This window comes from Alligator sinensis, unplaced genomic scaffold (genome assembly GCF_000455745.1).
Source record: "Alligator sinensis unplaced genomic scaffold, ASM45574v1 scaffold611_2, whole genome shotgun sequence".
Lineage (NCBI taxonomy): Eukaryota > Metazoa > Chordata > Crocodylia > Alligatoridae > Alligator > Alligator sinensis.
In genome coordinates, this window is record NW_005841869.1 from 4815669 (window position 1) to 4839290 (window position 23622).

General features: G+C 45.4%; 1 protein-coding gene across 1 annotated transcript in view; it reads left to right on the plus strand.

Moving 5' to 3' along the window:
- The window catches only part of GARNL3 (GTPase activating Rap/RanGAP domain like 3), a 75620-nt gene that overhangs the window by 25965 nt on the left and 26033 nt on the right, over nt 1-23622 (plus strand). Inside the window, exon 3 of the mRNA XM_025194637.1 lies at nt 23553-23622. Coding sequence (XP_025050422.1) covers nt 23553-23622 — 70 coding nt within the window. The remainder of the gene's footprint in view (nt 1-23552) is intronic.

The following is a 23622-nucleotide window of genomic DNA, read 5'->3' on the forward strand; positions in this document are numbered from 1 at the left end:
CAAGACCGTTTCAGGCTGGACATAAGGAAGAATTTCTTTACTGTCCGAGCCCCCAAGGTCTGGAACAGCCTGCCGCCGGAGGTGGTTCAAGCGCCTGCATTGAACACCTTCAAGAGCTAACTGGATGTTCATCTTGCTGGGATCCTATGAACCCGGCTGACTTCCTGCCCTTTGGGCAGGGGGCTGGACTCGATGATCTTCCGAGGTCCCTTCCAGCCCTAATGTCTATGAAATCTATGAAAAATCAAGCCCGACCCCCTGCCATGGGCAGGAAAGAAGGCTGGGGTCAAATGACCCCGGCTAGGTGATTATCTAGCCTCCTTTTGAATACCCCCCATGGTAGGAGCCAGCACCACTTCTCTTGGAAGTTGGTTCCAGATCCTACCTGCCCTAACTGTGAAGTAGTGCCTCCTGATGTCCAGCCTGAATCTACCCTCAGTCAACTTATGGCCGTTATTCCTTGTTACTCCCAGTAGTGCTCAGGGGAACAGAGACTCTCCCATTGCCTGCTGGTCCCCCTCGTCCAGTTTATAGACGGCAACTAGATCCCCTCGCAGCCTTCCCTTCTGGAGGCGGAACAGGTTCAGGTCCCGTCGCCTCCGCTCGTAGGGCCTGCCTTGCTGCCCCCTGATCATGTGAGTGGCCCTCCTCTGGACCCTGTCGATGCTGTCCACATCCCTCCTGAAGTGCAGTGCCCAAAACTGGACACAATACTCCAGCTGCGGCCTGACCAGTGTTGCATAGAGGGGGATGATCACCTCCTTGGCCCTGCTCGTGATGCAACTGTGGATGCATGACAAGGTGCGGTTAGCCTTACTGACCGTGTCCTCACACTGGTGGCCCGTGTTTATCTTTCTCCCCACTTCTTAGTGTCATCTGTGAATTTGAACAAAGTGCTTTTCACCCCCTCGTCCAAGTTGCTGATGAAAATGTTGAACAGTGCGGGCCCAAGGACCGAGCCCTGGGGGACCCCGCTGCCCGTGTCCCTCCAGGTCAAAAAAGACCCACCCACCACCACTCTCTGGCTGCAGCCCTCCAGCCAATTTGTGACCCATCTGACTGTGTAGGCATCGACGCCACAGTCGCCTATTTTTTTAATGTGAATGGGGTGAGAGACAGCGTCAAAGGCCTTCCTAAAGTCCAGAAAGACTGTGTCTGCCGTGATACCTGCGTCCAAGGATTTTGTGACCAGGTCATAGAAGGCAACCAGGTTGCTCTGACAAGACCTGCCTCTAATGAACCCATGTTGGTTGTCCCTAAGCATGATCTCCCCTGCTGGGCCCTTGCAGATGTGCTCCTGCATAATTTTCTCAAAGAGCTTCCCCAGGACCGAGGTAAGACTAATGGGCCTATAATTTCCTGGGTTCTCCTTCCTCCCTTTTTTTTGAAAATAGGGACCACATTGGCCCTTTTCCAGTCCTCCGGCACCTCGCCAGAGCACCACAAGTGCTTGTAAAGCCGTGCCAGGAGTCCTGCAATGACCTCTGCCAATTCCCTCAGCACTCTGGGCTGGAGATCGTCAGGACCTGCTGATTTGAACAAATCTAGTCTCACCAGAAGTTTCCTGACTAGGTCCTCACTGACCCTGGGCCTGGCAGCGCCTCCCCTGGGTCTGTCGGGGATCCTGGTGGGGGGGATGCCCCAGTCCCTGCTCAAAAAGATGGAGACAAAGAAATTGTTAAAGAGGTTAGCTTTCTTGTTTGGTGTGACCACCAGATTTCCTAGCGTATCCTGCAGAGACCCTACGTTACCCGGTACCTTCTTTTTACCCCCTGTGTATTTAAAAAAGTACTTTTTGTTATCCTTGATCCGGGTTGCTAGTCCCAGTTCCATCTCCGCCTTAGTCTTCCTAACAGCCCCCCTACAATCTTGAGCAATGGAGGTATAATCCTCCTTGGTGATGGCCCTTCCCTTCCATTGGGTATACGCCTCCTTTTTAGCTTTGAGACGTTCCTTGATGCTTTTGGTGAGCCATGGGGACTTTTGAGCACTGTTGCCCCCCTTGATCTGCGTTGGGATTGTCACCCTTTGGGCTTGGAGGATCGTCTCCTTAAGGAATGACCACTCTTCCTGGACTCCCAGCTCCCATCCCCTCTGGGACCTCAGTGCCTCCTCAACTATTCTCCTTATCTCATTGAAATCTGCCCTCCTGAAGTCCAGGGCTGCCTTGCTGCAGGCCTTTGACACCCTGTGCTGGAAGGTGAATTCCAGCAGGCAATGATTGCTATCGCCCAGGTGGTGGAGCACCTGCAGTCCACTCACCAGGTCGTTGCCCGTGGCCAGGACCAGGTCCAGCAAGGCATTTCCCTGGTGGGACTGTACACCTCCTGGGTTAGATGGAGGTCCTGTAACTCGGCTAGGAACCTACGTGAGCAGTCAGACCTGGCTGACTGCTCCTCTCAGCAGATGTCTAGATAGTTTAGGTCACCCATGATGACCACGTCCCTTGACTTAACTGCCTTGGTGAGCTTGACCTGAGAATTCCTGGTCCGGCTCTTCCCCCTGGTTGGGTGGCCTGTAGTAGACCCCCACCATTAAGTCCCTTTCCCCCCCGACCCCCTTGTATTCTGACCCAGAGCATCTTATTTTTCTTCGGCCTTTCCTGTAACATGTTGCGCCCTACAGTGCATTCAATACACAAGCACAAAGATCCTTTCCACTGACAGATACTCCTGCATAACCCTCTCTCTAGCCTTCCACTTCCTCCCACATCAAATCCCAGCTTGTCAACCCATGAAGGTTTTCGCATTGCCCTTCTTGCCCGTCTGCTCTTCTGCCTTTTTGTGGAATTAGAATGTAAGGCCATAATCCTTGTATAAAAATATCCTTCCTAAAACCTACTTTTTTCTGTGAAGCATGTGGGAAGTTGTAGACAGTGGCTTGGTAGAGAACCAGTGGGGAGTGACTGTTTATATTATATAGGTGGCTGTTAGTAAATCCTGTTGTTAATGTTGCATAAAGTGGTCCATCATGATTCTGGCTTTGGTTGTTTATAACTATGCCAATATTAAATTTGTTAGCATGACCATTTTCATGTTTGAACTTTGTCAGAGGTTGATTTAAAAAAAATTTCAGCAAAAACAATTCTGACATGTTTTGGACACAAGTTCAACAGAAAAAATGGGTAGTATTAGCAACTCATTTTTATGACCTGTACTGGAGCAGCTTTACTATGTCTTGGATTTGGAACAGAATTCAAAAGGAAATAATTGTAAGTAATATATTTTTTAAAAATACCTAAAACATAATTTCATTTTCTGTATACAAAAATAATGACTTCAGAGACCACCATATTGTGATGCTCTAGGAGCAAGAGGTATGTCCCCCACTGAAAGTTGATTTCTCCTGCTAGGTGGGATAAAGCTACAGTTACTAGCACTGCTGATTTTCAAAATAACCTTACATCTGTTATTGAGCTGGGATTGACTATTTCCCATCCTACGCATTAAACCAATGTAGATTTATGGAGGGAAACATTTTAGTGGCAGGTCTTTTTTTTTTGTAGTGGGTGTTGAAAACTAGTTTTAAGTTTGCCAGGGTGAGTGCTGTGGAGATGGGCTAGATGCAAAGTACAGGTCAAAGACTGGTAAGTTACAGCCCAACTTTTATTCTACTTGTTGTGTACATATCAGCCCTACTTAGCTGGGGCTCACTGTATTTTTCTTATAGGTTTTGACAGAATATATATTTGCCAATTTGTTTTAGCTATGCCAAGTGCATGAATTGATGTACTTTATGCTTAATTCTGTATAACACCATATGAACATATATATGTACTTGAGACTTGGGTTTTCATTTATTCTGTAGCAGATTTTTAGTTCTCTTATTAAAGCCTGGAGGAGGAGGGACTTGTAAACTTCAGAAACAGAATGATGATGTTTTTGTTTTCTAGGAGTGTCTAGGGTAGAGAGAGAATCTTCTGCATAAATTGCAGCAGAGCAAGTGTTGATTGAGCATAGCTCAGTGAGGTTACCCTGTTCCAGGCATTCGGTTTACTGCAGGTTTCTCTTCTGTTAGGTTAGGGAGAGATCTCAAATGCAATTATTCTCTGCCCTTTATCTTGATACTCTTAGTTGATTACATCATGACTAAATATTTAATTTAATCTTGGCTTTTCCTTCCAATCAGGGCTCATGCTTTTCTTTCCCTTTCAGGGTAATATGAAAGCCAGACTCTGCAATGGCTGCTAGAGCTTGTGCATGTTGTAAGGAGGGTCCCCTGCAGTGAGGAGCCTGTGCAGTGCAAACCTTGTTCATGGATCTGTGGAACTTGTAAGTTTACAGTCCTTTCTATGATTTTAAATTGACTAAAATTGTAGCAGCTTGTAAAGGAGAGCTCACAAAATCTATACTTCTTTGTTGACAGGTGAAATAAAAGCATAAGAAATAGCTTGGAAAAACAAGATACTTAGGGTTTGACCATTATAACATTCTAAATCTGTTCTTAAGGGGTTATTAAATGTCTTTGCTTGCAGATCTCGTATCTCAGTTCTTATTTTTTTCTGCCGGTCTGTTGAAAAATTGTGTATAAATACCCAAAAGATAGCCAGAAGAGTTTCAACTGAATCTGTTTTCTTCATTTAAATTGAATATTGACAAAACATGACTCTAATTTTATGTTGACTGTGGCAAATTGATATGTTAAAATATGTGTGTGTACATTCAGGGGTGGGAGGGTTCGTAATGAAGAAAAACAAGACTGAATTTGATCATGAAAAAAATCTGTGCCCAGAAATCACTTGGTTTATTATAAGCTTTTTCTTAGCACCACAGGTCTGAAATAAGCATTTTAATGAAAGAAAAATATGGGTAATGCATACAGTAACTATGTATCTGGTATTGAAAAACTGTTGCTACCTATGAATAGCCAGAATGAGATTGTCCAGATTGACTACAGGGAAACTAGAATGGGTGGATCTCTATTTATTTATTTATTTATTTTTATTTATTTTTTACTCGACTACTATAGGAAGAGATCTCTAACATCTTAGGCATTAGATAGAATTGTAATTTCAAGGCATTAGAAAGTGTATTTGTTAAGAAATATCTAGATAACCTACATTGATTAGCAGATTATGCTTTTAGCATTAGCATTGTATGAAGACCAAGGATCAGATTTAAAAAAGAAATTCTTTAGTAATTGGAGTCATTATACTTTGGTAACTTAATAATGAATGTATTAACAAGGTAATAACAATGGTTCGTTTTGCTTTCTTGTCCGCTAACAGGTAATGTGTCATACTTTAGACATTTAGTGAATTTAGTGGAAAAAATGCAGAATTTGATTAATGGTTCTATACAACAGCTATTTATGACAAATGACCTTACTTTTTGGTTTATTTATACTTGATCTGTTTAAGATATGCTGCAAAATCTACTAGTATTGCATGAGAGTAAGAAAACTTCTGTTTTTTCCTGTGAAATCATAACCTTTTCTGTGTAGTAGACTTCTGTTTCTCTAGTAATGGATTTTAAATGTTAAAACAAAGACAGATCTAGTATTGAAACTGGGACAATACTAGGCTTAGTATTAATGTTTTTTCCCCTTAACATTTAGAAAAAATGCATGTAATTCTTCAAATTTATACTAACAAAATATTGAATGACTGTTTGTTTAAGCTCCTTTCCCAGATGAAAACAAAAACACTGAGACAATGATTTTAAACCTTATTGCAGTGAATCTATTTGTCCTGGTCTACCCTTGAGTTTTTCCCCTATTTTTTTTCTGCTAGTACCAGAGGTGGAAGGTCCTCCCCGGACAATGTACAAGCAGCTGCTAGTCTTTGTACTGCTATGCTAGTTTGGCCTGCTCTGCTTTGGTTTTGTATGATGTGTCTAAATCCAATTCTATGAACATTCATTCTCCCAATACCCTCATACAGGAAGGAATTAGTTCTGCACTTAATAAATGGGTAAACTGAGGCAAAGATGACAAATAACTTTCTCAAGGCCATACAATGAGCTGTGTATGGAATGTAGAGAACCTAGCAGTCATGACTTCCTGTTGCAACTTAATGCTACACCCACTGCTTCTTTCAGTGTACTTAAGTATTACACATTTCTAAATATACATCCAGCCTAATTAACTAATGCACAGTAAATGGAGTTTAGAGATCATCACACAGATCAGAGCTGCCATGTTTATGAGTTTCATGTATTAAATCAAATTTTCATGAGATAACCAAGCCTTAACAAAAAACATTTTATGAACAAAGAAAATAGAATAAAAAATGGCTTACTTAATATAACTAGATTTACATTTCTAATGTCAAACTAGATAAAGCAGGGGTTTTTTGTGCTCAATTACAGGGGGTGGGGGTGAGGGAAATTGAGTAGCTTATATCGACTGACCCAGTTGAGCCTGTCAGTACTGCTTGCTTTCTTGTGGGGAGGGAATAACATCTTCCCTTTCTTAGCCTGCCCTCCACCCTCCCTACCCACCTTATCTTTTGATCTAAGGAAGCTGCCTTTATTTCTGAATTTAGTTGTTACCAGCTATGCAAAACAGGTGAATATATATATATGCCTTACCCTACAGAAGACGGCCCTTTGAAGGAAGATGAAGTCTGTATTGTTAGTTCCTGGTCCAGAGGACTGACAGGTTTAACAGTCTGGCTCAGAAACTACCTTTCACAGGTCCAGTTGCCTGGCTGTATCTAGTTTTGGTCATGTTTCATGGTAAACTTTTTTCCAACAATGATGGGCTCATTCTGAGGCTTTCTACCATGGTTCTAAAAATGTTCATCGTATGCGATTTGTGAAAGTGGCCTAACCCACATTGAAATCCCACCTCTTGGCTCTTGAATAGAGGGGAAGCAAATTTCAACCAACGGCCTCCGAATTTCAACCAACGGTCTTTACCAAATACATTGTGCACTTTTTTGGTTTTGCATTCTTAAGTGCGAAATAAACAGAAAGGAGTGTGTTATACGTAGACAAAATTCTGTATGTAACACTACATGCAGTTCTTCCCTGGGAGAAGAAATTAATTGTTAATTAGTGGGTGGATTTACATGTGCAGTTAGGGTGAAGAAATAAATTCTGGTGCAGTTCATGCCATAGTTTATTTTTCCAGGGTGCAGTGCTTATGTGTGCGCCTGGGACTGCAGCACATTGGGCCAGGGTGGAGCAGCCCTGGGCGGGGGGAGCAGGTTCTGGGGTTCAGCCCCAGGCTCCAGGTGGTGGTGTCAGGCAACATTGGGGCTGGCTGAAGCACAAGGTTGCTACAGTGAGGGGGGCTAGCCAGTAGGCAGCCCTTACACTGTAGTACCCTTATGTCCCAGGCAGCCCTAGTCACTATCTATGTGTGTTGCGGCAGTGTAAATTGCTCCACCGTAGGTTAGTACTTGTCCTGGATGGTACTATCCTGTAGTGGAGTTAATTAATTTACTGCACCCTAATATAGGTGCTTGTGGAGATGGTGACACTATTGCGGAACTAATTAGTCAACTCCTGAGTAAAGCACGTGTGTAGATGCACCCGGTATAGTCCTGGTAGACACCCAGATATTGTGGTGATGAAGGTGGGATGAGAACCCATATGCAATGACATACAACAATACATTGAAAGACCATTAAACTGCAGAGTTATTAAAACACTCAAAATTAGGAAGTGAAGGAATTACAGTTACCTGCAGAACCCTAATATGGTCCCCTATGTGTAGGTATTGTGAGTCAGTCTTTAATTGTAAATAATAGTATTTTTTCCACAGGACATCTGCTTGGGTCAGTGGGACTTGCTGAATCTATTTAGAATGTTATTTTTAGTGCGTGTCCCATGCTTGAATTACTGCATACTTATTCCTAGTTTGCTTGGAATACAGAAATTTCAGTTTCCTCATTGGGTTTTCTAAGATGGCTATCACCGTTGTATCTGGTTCTTCATAAACAATTAACTTAATATCAGAAGAATCTGTGAGTTAATACGGTAGTACTGTTCCCCTTTTACAGATGTGGAACTAGGATCCATTAATGTGGCAAGTGCTCAGTTTGAGAAGTCTATGACCTGATTTTAATTTTTTGTAGAATGTACTGACTTGCAGCATGTTTTTGCCCAGGCTGTATCTCTCAATGACTAGAGTTACAGCTGTGACTACTTGCACTTCTGCCAACTGGACCTTTTTTATTGAAGTTGGGCACTCCGAAAATGAGGAACATGTAGTTAATAGCAGGGGCATAAACAGAATCCAGCTTCCTAATGGGCACTGACAAAAGCATGCAAACATCCTCTCTCATCCTGCCTGCTCAGGCCTTATTCACAGCCTGTTTTCCAACTTCTATACTGAATGAAGATGTTATCTACAGGCAACAGTCTCCTTAATAACCCAAACCTGATTAATTTCATGAGCAGTATTTATCATGTGCATTGAGTGAGACAGAGGTCATATGAAAAAGTGGTAGCTGACCATATCATTCAGTACTGTTATGATCCATAGAAGGGGGCCAAAGTAAGGTTGCCAGAGCAACTTCTCTCTTGATATTATTTGACTTCTGAGTGTTGAACACGAAGGATGAAAAGTGTTTCATGTCAGTTCTGTGTGCATTTCCTAGGTGTTTTTCTCCCCTCCTCTAAATTCCTTCCTGTGGAATCTTACCCCCATGGCTCATAGAACTTAGCTGTCAAATTATAAGTAGTCTCTACTGAGCATGTGTGAATTGAGATATTCATCTACTCAAAACTTGAACTATTTTATGTGAATTTTCATGAGGATGGCAAAAGCTGTGTCCATGCCATATTTCACATTTCAACTCCACAGTATGAAGCACCTGAGCTTTCATAGTGAAAGGTAAAAATGCCTTTACCTTGCTCAAAACAACATTTTTTCCCCTAACCTTGTCTTGAGAAATGGCTGAACCATTTTTACTTAAAATCAACCTGAGACATGAGTCCCTAATGAAGATCAGCATTTTAGCCTGTAGGGCTTTCTGTGAGTTTTTTTTGAAGCACAGTTATTCTTTTGTGGTTTTGTTTTATGATCAGTGTTTGAAGTTAAACAGAAGTAACTTATGGATGGAATGTGACCTCTTAACAGGAAGTGTTTATCACAGGGGTAGGCAACGTTTTTTGACCGGAGTGCCGAAAAAACCACAATGTCTACCTTGGAAGGTGCCGGAGTGCCGACATGCCAGAGCCCGGAGCAGCAGTTTGCAGCCTCCCAGCTGTAGCCGGCCCATGGAGCCTGGTCTGCTTGCAGCCTCCCAGCTGCCTGCTGGTAGTGGCCCAGGCTCTGTGGCTGGCAGCAGCTGCTTAGAGCCCAGGCTGGCAGTGGTGTGCCAAGCAAAATGGCCTTGTGTGCCATGCTCGGCACACATGCCGGGGGTTGCTAACCCCTGGTTTATCACCTAGTGCATAACTCTTTGTGCTTTCATAGTTTCATAGTTGATAGGGTCAGAAGGGACCTGAGCAGATCATCAAGTCCGACCCCCTGCCGTGGCAGGAAAGAGTACTGGGGTCAAATGACCCTGGCCAGGTGTTCATCCAGCCTCCTTTTAAAGACCCCCACGGTAGGAGCCAGCACCACTTCTCTTGGAAGTTGGTTCCAGATCCTAGCTGCCTTGACAGTGAAGTAGCGCCTCCTGATATCTAGCCTGAATCTCCCCCCAGCCAGCTTGTGACCGTTATTTCTTGTCACTCCTGGGAGTGCTTGGGGAAACAGGGGCTCTCCCTGCCGGTCCCCCCTGACTAATTTGTAAACGGCCACTAGTTCCCCCCCCAGCCTTCTCTTGTGTAGGCTGAACAGGTTACCCAGAACTGGACGCAGTACTCCAACTGCGGCCTGACCAGTGTCGCATTGAGGGGGAGGATCACCTGCTTGAGATGCATCTGTGGATGCATGACAAGGTACGCTTGGCCTTCCTAACCGTGTCCCCACACTGTCAGCCCATGTTCATATTGGCCTCAATAATGACTCCTAGATCCTTCTCTACCTCTGCACTGACGAGAAGGGAGTTCCTCAGCGTGTAGGTCTGCTGCTGGTTCTTCCTCCCCTGGTGCAGTACCCGGCACTTGTCAGTGTTGAAACCCATCCTGTTCTCTTCTGCCCAACCTGTAGCCTGTCCAGATCCAACTGCAGCGTATTCCTTCCTTCTAGCATGCCCACTTCTCCCCACATCTTAGCGTCATCTGCAAATTTTAACAGGGTGCATTTTACCCCTTTGTCCAAGTCACTGATGAAGATGTTGAACAGTGCGGGCCCGAGGACCGAGCCCTGGGGGACCCCACTGCCCGCGTCCCTCCAGGTCGAAAATGCCCTGTCCACCACCACTCTCTGGGTGCGGCCCTCCAGCCAGTTATTGACCCATATGACTGTGTAGGCATCGACACCACAGTCCCCTAGTTTTTTAATGAGAATGGGGTGAGAGACTGTGTCAAAGGCCTTCCTAAAGTCCAGAAAGACTACGTCCACTGCGACACCTGCATCCAGGGATTTTGTGACCTGGTTATAGAAGGCCACCAGGTTGGTCTGACAGGCCCTGCCTCTAATGAACCCATGTTGGTTGCCCCTAAGCATAGTCTCCTCTGCTGGCCCCTCGTGGACATGCACCAGGATAATTTTCTCAAAAAGAGAAAATTTTGTTGTAGACCAAGTAGGCACTAAGAGTGAGCGTAGAGAATTTGGTATCTAACTTCTCTGGGCTTCTTTTGAAAATAGCATGCTAAACTTTCACACCAAGCTAACAAAGTGGGTATCTTCATTAGACTTATTAAAAATGCAAAAAAATATAACCCAAAACAGTAAAGCTTTAGCTTTAAAACCTGCTGGAGGACTTGTCACTTTGAGGTGGTCAAGAAGTGTCTGTCTTGTGGTGACAGGGTAGCAGGGAAGATCAGAATGCCTTTCCATCCCCTCTTCCCCCTTGCCTTTCCTCCACAGGAGACCATAGTGCTGCTGTGGTGTTTGGTGACTGGTGGTGTGACATGGATTGAGTGGATGTCCTCTTGGAAAGGCAGCCCCCACCAAATCCAGAGTTCTTAGTATGGTGGCACCTTTGTACCCTTTTGATGGACAGGACCCCTTTGTAGAAGGTGCTGTGCACACAAGTTTGTCCATAGTAGTATGAACATGCTTAGATGTGGTTAGCAACTTTTTCTGCACGTTGCTTTGTAAGAAATATGAATGGGGTCTATTCAAAGCAATATTCTGCGTAATTGATCTTGACGGTTGTTGTGTAGAGGCTTGGTTTTGTTGTTAAGTATTTCGAACAACAACTGCCTTCTATGAAAGAAGTACATTTTAAGAAGAAGGTAAATAACTGAACCAGTGGAATGAAAAAGAAATAGGGTATACTGTTTAATTGTTCAATTCTGTGGGCCCTTGTTGGACCTTTATGTGGTTAAAAGGAAATGTTATATATAGTTTTAGTAGGATTAGAGCGATATTGTTGCTGTGATGGTCCAGAAAATATGCAAGAGGCAAGGATTTTTTGGATTGTATTTATCTTTTATCTATTTTACTTATTTAAGGATTTAGTTACTTTTATTGAACAAACTGTATAGTTGGGAAAGATGTATGGCAAGCTTTTGGGAACAAGCCCTTCCTTATGCTCTTCAGGACATTACGATGGGCAGTCTGTGCCCAAAAGCTTGTCTAACACCTCTCCAGCTGTGCAGTTGGTCCGAGAAAATATATCACCAAAAAAATCCTTGCCTCATACGTGTCTTTGCCATTTAAATGTAAGAAAAGAGAGGTGAACTTAGTTCTTCTGAGTGCATCCTAGTCCCAGTAGTTACCTGAGTCCCATCTTGCAGACACAGTCCACTTGTGCTTGCAGCCATAGAAGTGTAACTGTATTCAGTCTACAGTTATTAATGGGAAGTTTGGCATGTTTGTGTAATAAATATGTTGAGCTCCAACAGGATTAGATTATAGTCAGGAGACGTATGGACTGATTGGCATTTAACCCAATTCATTCAGTGTCCTGCAGCAAGTGCAGGGATGTTATGGAGAGGGAGCAGCAGTGAAGCCAAGTGCTGGGGACATGGGGCAGTGGTGACTTCCAGTTGCTGCTGTGCCACTGGCATAATTGTGTAGCTGCTGGTGCAGTTGTTTTATTTCACCCTTTCCCGCTCCCCAAGTCTGCAGCTTTGGCATTTGCCTTGGCCACCCTACTTTAGTTTGCCACGGAGAAGGAGATGTTTAATTGAACCTCTGTAATGAAGAAAGCAATTGTCAAGGGATTCCTCTTTCCCATGAATCATGCTGGAGCACAGAACAGTTAGCATAATGGTGCTGTTCATCAGAAACCCAGGAGGAAAGTTTGAGGATATCAAAAGAGAAGACTTAGTCCTCCTCCCCATGTCCTTCAGTATTCTAAGAGCTTTGCCTCTTGAAGGCATGGAGTCTAGTTCTTTGAATCTACCCCCTTTTCTTTCAGTCAATAACATAACAATGGGTGGATAAGTGAGGCGCAAGCTCTGATCACTGCCCCTGGAGGGTTGCCAGAATGGACCTAAGGAGGTGACACCCTTCTGTCCCCTGCTGCCACCTCCCCACAGCCAGCTCCTTCCCAGCAGTGGGGAGGACAGAGAAGGTGGTGGTTCTTGTTCTGCTTCTGGTTCCTGAGGTCCATGAGGTTGCTTAGGGCCCTTTCCATCAGTTCTGCAGACTCTGGAGGGGCAACACCTGTCTTGTCCCTCACTCCATGTTATTTCATGGATACAATCCTAGTTGCTTCCTTTAAAGTGAAGTGCAGGCTTTTCTTTTCTTTTCTTTTCTTTTGCACTCTTTAACGGGCTTTGCTGTATTGTAGGGCTGCCCAACTTTGGCATGGCCTTCACCAGCACTTTTTGCATAGTAGGGGGCGGGAGGGGCTTCCCTGCCACATGGACAGTGCAGTGGTGTTTGGCCCCCTGGGCTACGCTGGCAACATGCAGCCCCTCTACACACCCTCCCCATGGAATGGCAGTGGGAGAGGTGTAAGCAGGTGGACTTACATTCAAGCAGAATGCTGGTCCTTTGTGGGGCTGCCAGTTGGACAGCCCTGCTTTAGTTTAATTCTGATGCTGTTAGATCTAGTACCACTTTTGCTTCTCCATTATTCATTTGTAGCCTGATAATTAACCTCTTTCTGCTGCTCATTTGCCATCTGCTGCTGTTGTCCCCTTGCCCTCTTTTCGCCAGTAAGTGGAAGTGTAGTACCTATGCACGTGAGTTGTTTTTTCCCCCTATCTTTCACAGGTTATCAGAAAGTGCAGACTTTCTTTTTTGCACTCTTTAATGGGCTTTGCTTTATTGCAGGGCACTGCTGTGTATTTTCAGCAGTGGTATCTCACTCCTGCAGGGTAGCAACTGGCTCAGCACCAACCTAATTCCTGTCAGTGTCCCCTTCTTTTCCAGTAGGTGGTGAGTTTGTGGATCATTCTGCCTTGTGTTTTACGTTAACGGCAGCCAGTGATTCTTTCTTCACACTGAGGAAAGCAGATTACTGCTGGGTCTTTGTCATCTGTGCAGGCTACTAATGAAATGAGAAATAATGACTCTTGTTGGTTTAAAAAAAAAACAATTACCAGTATGAGCAACCTTAACTGAATGCAGGCAACTTTCCCCCCATTAATTGTACAGTAAGGTTGAGTTGGCATTTTCTTCTCTGAAGTGCTGCCTTCAGGGGATTCATTTTTAAAACAGCATTTAAAACATTTAGAGTTTTCTCAGTTAAAATTCTAGAAATGCATAGATAAGGTATTTCAAGTTTTTTAGGTATCATTTTTCCTGTCTTGTAACTCAAAAGTGGCTCAGGACAGCAAGTGAAGTCTGTGCTGGCCATACTAATTTTTTTTCCAGTTAGTGATACATGAGAAATCCATTCTTTTTGTAACAATGACTTTTAACGTGTTTCTGGTCATTTGGAGCATATTACAGTTAAATGGAATTGCTTTTCATGATTTTGCTTTTATTGACCCTGACTGTTAGTAGTCCTGCTACCACCATACCACTGCACAGCTGTTGAAATCAGGTTAGGCTTTGGATGGGGCTGCTATACATTTGCAAGTCTTCACAGAACTGTGGTTATGCAAAAGGAAACAGCTTAAGCACTTTCTAATTGGAATGGCTGCTGTGCCGTTCATCCCTCACTTCATTTTCGTGTCCTTTGAGTAAGTGTGATGCTGACTCTTCATTCCAAGGTAGAAAATTTAGGATACAGTTTGAGGCAGGATTGGCAAAAGTATATTCTGTGCTGCAGGAATTAAAATACAGCCTTACAATTAAAAGGTGGTTTTCAGTTTGTCTGAATTTAAAAAATCTTAACTTTTGTTGTTTTACGCTGCGGCTGCAGCAGAGAAAAACTAAGCTCTGCTTTCAGGTGCATTGAGAAAACCTAGTGTAATTGGAAAGGACTTCAGTTTTCTTCATGATAAATACGTGTCCTTTCTGTCTTGGCATGCACCATATGCAGTTAGTCTTTTATACCTAATTGTGCTCTACTCTAGATGAATTTCAAGTTTATGCATTATATCTTTGACTTTTTTTAAAACAATTTTTAAAAAGTTTATTGTTAACCAAGAAATGGCTGAAACTTAATATATGCAGCACAGTTTGTGAACAGGACTCTTGCATTACCCAATTTTCTGAAGAATGGGAGGAAATAAATTTAACTATTCCCAACACGCATCTTATAACAGGGAAAGTGAGTACACTGTACATTTATCTAGTGACTTGTTGCTGCTATTTCATATGCAGATATATTCTGTTTATTTTAACAGTTTATCAGGAATGTGTAATCAGGATTATCCAGGCAAAAGCTTGGTGGTAGCTAGATAATTGGGATAATGGAATGCATGTGAGTGAGATTTCTCCTCTTACTGTTGTTCAGATCTGTGGAAAGGGGTTTTTACTTCTTTCTTTTTTTATTATTCTTTTTCTTTTCTGTCTTGCTCTTCCCGCCTGCCCTCCCCCATTCTCTATAAGCAAAAATTACCTGCATTATTTCTCTGATCCAGCATGTCTTGGTATGCTCTTGCTGTCTGTAGGTAATAGGAAGAGCCTTCTTTCAAACTACTAAGCTAATTGGTGCTGTAAATGTGTTTAATTGACTGATTGTGTCATATTACTAGTACCATGCTGAAGTCAAAATAGAGTCTAGAAAAAAAGTACTGCATGTGACCTAGTTGCTTTTTTTTGCTCTTGCTGACTGCCCCACCTCCTCCAGGATGATGTTGCATGATCAGTGCACCACTGTGGAAAGGTGGTGCATCTCCTGGTGCATATAGTTGACTTATGGGTCCTTCAGCTGATAGTGCAACTGCATGTAGGTTCTTTTATGGAGCTTCCATGCAGTGCAACAGGATGCATGCAGCAGTATGGTGTGGATTAAATAACCTATGCTTTCTTACATAGCCCCCTGCCATTTTCATTGCTTGGAATTCAAATGGATTTCATACATAGCCACCTGCCATTTTCATTGCTTGGAATTCAAATGATTTAATTCTTGGCAGTAGCTCTTCTAATCACGTTGGCCTTAGGAAGCCTATAGTACTGGCATTTGGTACTCGGTGATGCCTCCCTACCTCAGCTGCTTCCCGTCGCTGCCAGTTGCTGTTCATTCCTTCTGGTGAGAGGAATCTGTGATGAGGGAAGTGGCAACTGCAGTAGGAGGTTGTGAGAATGACTGACTTTAACCGCAATGGATCATAAACTCATAAGGTTTGGGAAATGCTGATGTAACTGGTATTTAAATGCAAGGTGCAGAAAAGTTTTGGGAGGCAGATCCCAGAACCCAGGGCCCCTGCCCTTTTAAGGGAACATCCATCTTCCTGAGTCAAGTTATTTCTGGCTTACTCAGCTCCTCCCCTTCTAACTGCCCAAGGGAACAACTTTAGGAGGAGAGATAGTGGGGTCCTGGTGATTTATATAGCTCTTTTCTGGGAAGTAGGAGATGTAGGTACTACACCCATTCTTCCTAGGTGAGGGACATGGAGAAAAACTGATTCTTCTGTTCCCTGGGCAGGTGACCCAACGGCAGTGCTGTTGGCTACAAGGTAGGAGGGCCACTTTCCTCCGCCATTTCACTTCCAGGAGGAACATGTGTACTTAGGGACTTGGGGTAATCTTTCGTTGCCACACATGGAGATGCACACAGTTTGGGTTCTGTGGCCCACTGACATGAATATAGGTGGTATAGGATTTAGGTCACAATGCCATCCACTTTGGTTCTCTTGAAATAGAGGATAGTTAACCAGGAATAAGTAATCAATGAGGAAATGCCTGGCTAAGTTGAGTAGGTTGGTATGATGGGGTATGAGAGAGATTGTTTAGTAAGACAACAGTGTTTTAAGGCTAATGAAGGTGATATATATAGATATATATAAATTCTTTATTACCAGTTTCATGGAGCTCTTGGCAGGGGCGATAACGTGATGTGAAGAAAAGATGCTGCAGAACCAAAAACTCTAAACTGGTAGTCAGCAGCCTACAGGCTAGATCTGGCCCACAGAGCTATGGCTTCAGTGGGAGGAGGTTCTGCCAATGTGCTGCACCACTGCTGAGTGCCTGGAGCTCCGGGATGGGGAGTAGCTCTCCCTGTGCTGCGCTGAAGCTGGGCAGTAGGGAGAAGTCACAGCAGTGGCTGGGAGAAGTGGTAGCTTGCTGCTGCTCCAAGCTGGGTCATTCTGGCCCCATGCAAAAAATGTTGCCAACCCCTGCTCTAAAGCTATTGTTAGTGCTGTGAAGGTTAATAGAATGGTTGAAATCAGTAGTGTTGTATGCTGTCATTGCAGACTGTATGACAGAGCTTTCCAAACTTTTCATGTTGGTGACACACTTTTTAGACATGCATCGTTTCGCGACACAGTAATTCAGTTCCGGGGGAGGGGCCAAGGGAAGCAGACGCGAGTAAGGGAGCTCCGCGGTGCCCTTCCGCAAAATTTTCTGCATTTCGCGCGACACACCTACACACTGCCACCGACACACTAATGTGTCGCGGCACACAGTTTGGAAAGCTCTGCTGTATGATCATGATGGTCAGCCAGTTATTTTCAACCTGGGCACATCTACACATGCAGTTAATTCAAAGCAATAAACTCGGGTGCATATCATGCTGCGGAATGTATTGCTTCTGGGTGCCATGTTTGAACTTAGCCCATGTTTAGTTAAAGGCTAATTCAGTTCACATTTTTAATTTACCCTGCAATAGCAGTTGCACCACTAATTACTGAACCTCATTCCTTACTGTATGTGAGATGATATCAACTGTAGCAAGGGAAACAGCAATTTATATATGAAAAATGCAAAGTGATTTTAGCTGTTTTATTTTAAACGCTTGATTTGTCATTTTAGTCTGTCAGTCCAGTCCTGTGAGAGGCAAGGATTTCTTAGCATAATATCTTTTATTATAGAGGTGCACTGATACGTGGGTCCCATATTGTATCGGCATCAATATAAGGGAAAATGACAGTATCGGCAGTCAGCCTTTTTGGCTGATGTGGCTGATAAATTCCCTGTGCATATATGCAGCTGCAGCATGCAGGTAGCCAGGAGCGCAGCCTGGCAGCATGAAGAGTAGCCAGGTCTGGCTGGTAAGTCTGTTGTGAGGGAAGTGGGGGGTGCAGATCAAGGCCCCCATGGTGAGGGAGGGAGTGGGGCTGGGGCTGGGACAGGGCAAGTGCTGCATAGCCAGGTTGGGGAATGGAACTGCGAGTGGTTTGTTCGGGAAATGTGTGTGGCGGGGGCGTGGCTCCCACTGCTGCATGCACCCTGGGAGGGGCATGGAGGAATGTGCCCCCGGATCTGCATGCGGGGTGAGGGTGGGCTGCCGCTGGGGCCAGGGGTGTCACTGGCCTTTTCCTGGCAGGGGTCTGGGCCGGGGCTGTGCTGGAGGTGAGTGGCGACAGTGGCACTGGGAGGGGGGCGCTATGGCAAATTCTAGGGTGGCTGTAGCCGCACCATAACCCGCTCCCAGCACCACCACTGCCTGCCTCGAGTGCAGCCCAACCCAGTGTCCCCCCGGGAAGAGCCTGATGCTGCCCCAGCCCGCAGTGGTAGCCTGTCCTCGCCCCAGGCGCAGATCTGGGGGCATATGCACCCCGTGCCCTCCTGGGGTGCATGCAGAGGCGGGAGCTGCCCCGGCAACCCCTGAATGAGCTGCTTATAGCTCTATCCCACACCCTGCCCTGGCTGCGCAGAGGCTGCCCCTGCTTCAGCCCTAGCCCCTCTCCATCCCTCACTGTGGGGGCCTCAATCTGCCCCCCCCCCCAGCCCCTTCCTCCTCCCCCTCCTTCCCCCCTAAACAGACATACCAGCTGGACCTGCATATCAGCAATTGGATCGGTACTGGCCGATATGGCTCCCTCACCAAAAATCTGTTGGTGTACCACTATTTATTGGATTGGCCACCCAGTTGGGGTAGCCTTAGAGAAGCTTTTGATTGCAAGGCATTCTTTTGGTCAGACCTGAAGAAGAATGTTTTGCATTTGAACGTGGGCACCTGGTGCCACCTTAGCCAGTGGGGGCACGTGCCCTGCCCCCCAGCGACCAGTCAGTGACTGGAGGGAGTCCCCCTGCGGCCAGTCTCTTTGGTGGGGGGGGGGATGGTTCCCCCAGCCGATTGCGAAGCAGCCATGGCACTCCCACACCCCTGCTGGCACTTGCAGGGGGGAACTGACTGCCCAGCACGGCTGGTCAGGGGGTGCGCGGGCACCCCCGTGCACCCCCTACGCATCGCCACTGCATTTGAAAGACATTTGAAGTGGTAGGCAGGACATAAATTGAGAATGTCCTAGCTGTGGTATGCTGGAGCCATGGCACAGAGGTAGCCGTTGCTGACCATACAGAAGAATGACAGGGACCATTTATCTTATCATTTGTATTTTTAGGAAGTCTTCAACAGCTAAAGAAGAGACTTTCTGCCATAGAAACTGAGAGCTTGTGGAATCCATTATAAAAGTATTCACTTTTGTCAGTGCAGACAGATGCTAAGTGCTGCACCCAAGGAAGAATAATCAGAAACACAAATACAGGATGGGAGCTACCTGGCTGGAAGGCAGCATTGCTGAGAAGGATTTTAGGGTTTTGGTGGATCACAGATTCAACATAAATCAGTAGTTTTATGCAGTTGTTTAAGAAAATGCAATTTTGGGTTTCATCAAAAGGAATATTTGACGGAAGACATGGCAAGCGATAGTGTCACTCTATCCAATGCTGGTTATGTTTCATTTAGAGTATTGTGGGCTGTTCTGGATTCTGCATTTTTAGAAGGATGTTGCAAAGGTAGATAGGCTCCAAAAGGAGGTGACAGAAACAGAAAAGAAGTTGGTAGGCAAGTCATGCCAGGAAAGGTTGACAACTAGGCCTGTTAGGCTTGCAGAAAAGGTGATTAAGGGGGTATGTTGATAGCAGTGTTCAAATATCTAAAAGGATGCCCCAAAGAAGAGGGAGAACAAATTTTCTCCCTGGTTGCAGGACTATAGTACTGCATGATCAAGACAATGTCACCTGCAACAGAGTGTATAGAGTGTGAGTATAGACTGCAGTGATGCCAGGTTAGAAGGCCTTAAAGACTTTCATTCTTTGGGAGAGAACGTTGGTGCGAATAGGTGTGCATCAAGATGTTTTTTAAAGCTCTCCAGGGTAGGTGATTGTACCACCTTTGGGGGGTGGGAGTCTGTTCCAGACCCTAGGCACTAGGGCTATGTGAAACTTTGGTCCCTGATTTGATTTGGCCCGATTTGGTGGCCAAATCTCGGACTTGAATTCGGGCGGGGGGCACCCTTCCCCCTCCCCCCGCGTGCTCCCCAGCTGACCTGGAAGTGGACTGGAAGTACTTCCAGTTCACTTCTGGGTTTGCCGCTGAGCACGTGGAGGGCCGCCCTGCACTCCTGTGGGATGCTCTATCCATCCCATCATTGCAGCGTTCACAAGCCATGCCTGCTACCTCAAGGTATGTAGAAAAAACATTTAAAGCTGTGTCTGTATCTGAATCGCTGATTCTCCAAATCTTCAGATTTGAATTTGACTGCATTAAATCAGGGGCAGTGGTCCGAATCAATGAATGGAATCGCTGTCCCTTATTTGGGCTGAATCCGAATCGAATAGGGCCTGCTTCGCACATCCCTACTAGGCACTCGAATCGTAAACAAGTTTCTCCTTATGTCCAAGCCGAAGTAATCTTCAAGCAGTTTGTGGCCATTGGTTCTTGGCTTCCCCTGGGGTGCCTTGGTGAACAGATGCTCCCTCAGACCCTGATGTGTACACCCTTTATAGTTACAGGCGGCCACCAAGTCCCCTCTAAGTCTTCTTTTATCCAGGCTGAACAGTCCCATGTCTTTCAGTCTCTCCTTGTATGACCTGCTCTCCAGACCTCTAATCATGTGCGTGGCCCTCCTTTGGACTCTCTCAAGCTTCTCCACATCCTTCCTGAAGTGCGGTGCCCAGACCTGGATGCAGCACTCCATCTGTGGTCTCACCACGGCTGACTAGAGTGGGAGGATGACATCCTTAGTCTTGCTTGAGATGCATTGGTAGTTGCATGCCAGTGTTTTGTTTGCTCTGCCAGCTACAGCATCACATTGGTGGCTCATGTTCATTCTGTGGTCTATTACGACCCCTAGGTCTCTCTTAGTTGTGGTGCTGGCAAGTGTAGCAGTGCCGAACCTGTAAGTCTGTTGTGGATTATTTCTCCCCAGATGAAGCACTTTACATTTCTCTGTGTTAAACGTCGTCAGGTTTTGATCTGCCCACCTTTCAAGCCTGTCCTCAAGCATGATTGTGCTCCCCCATAATTTGGTGTTGTCTGCAAACTTTGACAGTTGCTTTTAATACCTGAATCCAAATCGTTGATGAACAGGTTGAAAAGCACTGGTCCAAGTGCTGTGGGATGCCACTGGTCACCTTCTGCCATATTGACTCGGTTCCGCCTATTAATATTCTCTGGGTCCTACCTCAGAGCCAGTTACCTAGCCATTGGACCATAAAGTAGTCAAGGCCACGTTTTCCCAATTTTACCATGAGGACATTGCGGGAGACTAAGTCAAAGGCCTTTTTGAAATCCAAATATATGACATCAGCCTCATTTCCCTTATCCAGGTGGTGAGTTACCTGATCATAAAAGGAAATGAAGTTGGTCAGGCATGACCTGCCCATAACAAAGCCATGTTGGCTGTCGTTTAGAATACTGCCTTCAGTTAGCTTATCAATAATGGATTCTTTGATAACTTTTTCCAGTATTTTTCCAGGGGTAGAGGTCAAACTGATTGGTCTGTAATTTCCCGGGGGGTCCTTTCTCCCTTTCTTGAAGATAGACACCACATTGGCCCTCTTCCAGTCTTCTGGGATCTCTCCCGAGTGCTGCGAGTCCTCAAATAGCTTTGCCATAGGTTGTGCAATGATGTTGGCCAATTCTTTCAGCACTCTTGGGTGTAGTTCATCCAGTCCTGGTGACTTTGTAGATATCCAGCCTCTAGATGTTTTCCCACAAGATCTTTGCCAGCTATGGGAGGGTGATCACCCCCACCTCAATCATCCTGTATCCTGTCAAGCAGGCTAACACCCTTGGACTGGTGAAATACCGACACAAAGTGTTCGTTAAGGAGTTTGGTTTTCTCCTGAGTGTCGGTTATCAGCTGCTGAGTTTTGTTTAGTTCCTTGTAGTCCACATAGTACATACTTGTTGCACCTGGTTAGAGGAGTTAGAGGGCATGCACTTAAGACTACTAAATATAGAGAAGATGCAGAAATCTGTAGGAGTTCCAGGAGATGACCAGTTGGGATCTGTTGAAAGGTCCCTGGACAGATGTGTAGGAGTGTCCTAGGGCTCCTATACATGTGCAGGGAGCTGGCTCCGGTGCACTGGAAATCCAGTGCGTCGGAGTAGACTCAATTCAGTCACGGAAATAAACGCGCTTCAGCAGACTCTGGCATCTTGTGTATCAGCATCCTCGTGCTGAAAAATGGCGGTGGGGAGCATTGAACTAAAGCTTGTTCAATGGGTTTTAGCCCCGCCATCATTTTTCAGCGTGGGGGACGCTGATAACGTGACGCTCGGGCACATTTAATTAGCATGACTCACTAATTAAAGTGCTCCCCCCGTGCTTCCCGGAGCAAGTGTAAAAATGCCCCTAGACTAGGGAGCTGGAGAGGATTTGAGAGACAGTAGGTATGAAGGGGCTTACCTGCTAACTTAAAGGGCACTTTGAACTAAAACTCATTCCGCTAGATAGTGGAAACTATTGGACCAAGGAGAGTATTGAGGGGCTTGACCATGACCAGTGCCTGACAGAACAAATGTTTCCCAGGTGGGAAGTCTGGGGAGTTGCTGCTGGTAGGGACAAGGAAGGACTCCATCAGAAAGTGCTGATGTGGCTTTTTGACAAAGTGGACTGAGGAAGGGCCTTGGGAAAGGCAGAAGCTGCTGAAACTGGGGCTGTCTGTGTTTACAGGTTGTGCTTGGAAATTTGTAGGCTATATTCACGGTCTGACAAAACGGATTTTCTGTTGAGATTTTAAGGGGTGTTTAGCACTGCCAGAGAAAATAAACTGGTCCAGGTAGAGGTGCTCCTTGCATTTTAAAAGCCTGCTGCTGAGTCCTGTAGGGCCTGATGAGGGAAAATAGCAGTGCTGGCTGGTGGCCCCACCAGTCTGTAGTATCATGGCTATGCAAAGGAATGAGGGCATACTGCACTGCTGAGAACAGGACTGTCTGACTGACAGCCCCTGGGGGTTTAACATGCAGCCCCAGCTTCCACCTAGCCGTTGCTGCTCCCATTGCTTTGGCTACAGCAGCAGCCTCCCTCCTCTGGCTTTCACTTCGTGCCCCTGAGCAGCACTGTCCAGGGTGTGGGGGAGCCAGCAGTCGGGGAGTTAAGGGTCAGGGGTGTGCCTGCACACAGTGCAGCAGGGGGCCCATTGTTGCAGCCTGTGGGGCATGTGGTCTCTGGTCGTTGAGAAGTTGGATAGTCCTGGTTTAAAAATCCAACGTGCTTTCCCTAGACCTGGCAGCAGGGGACCTTGTCCACTAGAAGAGCACTTAACTCTCCTTCCCTGGCTTTCCTCTCCAAGCATACCTACTTGGGGCCCCGCTCTCAGGGAGGGAAGCCCATTGCTTATTTGGCTTTAAATGATAACACATATTGTGGTGACTTTATTTTGAATTCAAGTTGGGCCTACTGTAAATGTCCTTTTCTTCCTTTTCTTCCTTCTGTAGATTGCATGTTGCCATAATCCAGGCAATTTACCCTTCTAGTGCTGGATAAAACTATCTTTTGTTTGATACCCACTTAGCAGAACAACGTTTCTGATGGTTCAGGCCTCTTTATAAGCAGCTCACATGTCAGCCCAGTCAGTAATTGCAATAAAGCTTCTCACTAGTGGGCAGCAGCTCCATGAGGCAAGAAAAAGACTTCTTTTTCCTGTAAGAGATCTTAGAACTGCAGTGAAGTTGTTTCAGAGGGAAGTTGGTTTTCCCCAATCCCTGGTAGTAGCTGCTCTAAACTGACCTGATTTCCACTGAAGTTACATGCCATTGGCTGTGATGGGGAAAGCCAAACTTGGGTGGTCATGTTTTAATTTCTGATTCGGCAGGGGCTTTTGAAACTAGAACAAGTAATTTAAGATCTTTTTTACAGCTTATATCTAGTGATGCTGATGGAGCCATTCAAAGAGCTGGACGATTCCGGGTAGAAAATGGCTCTTCCG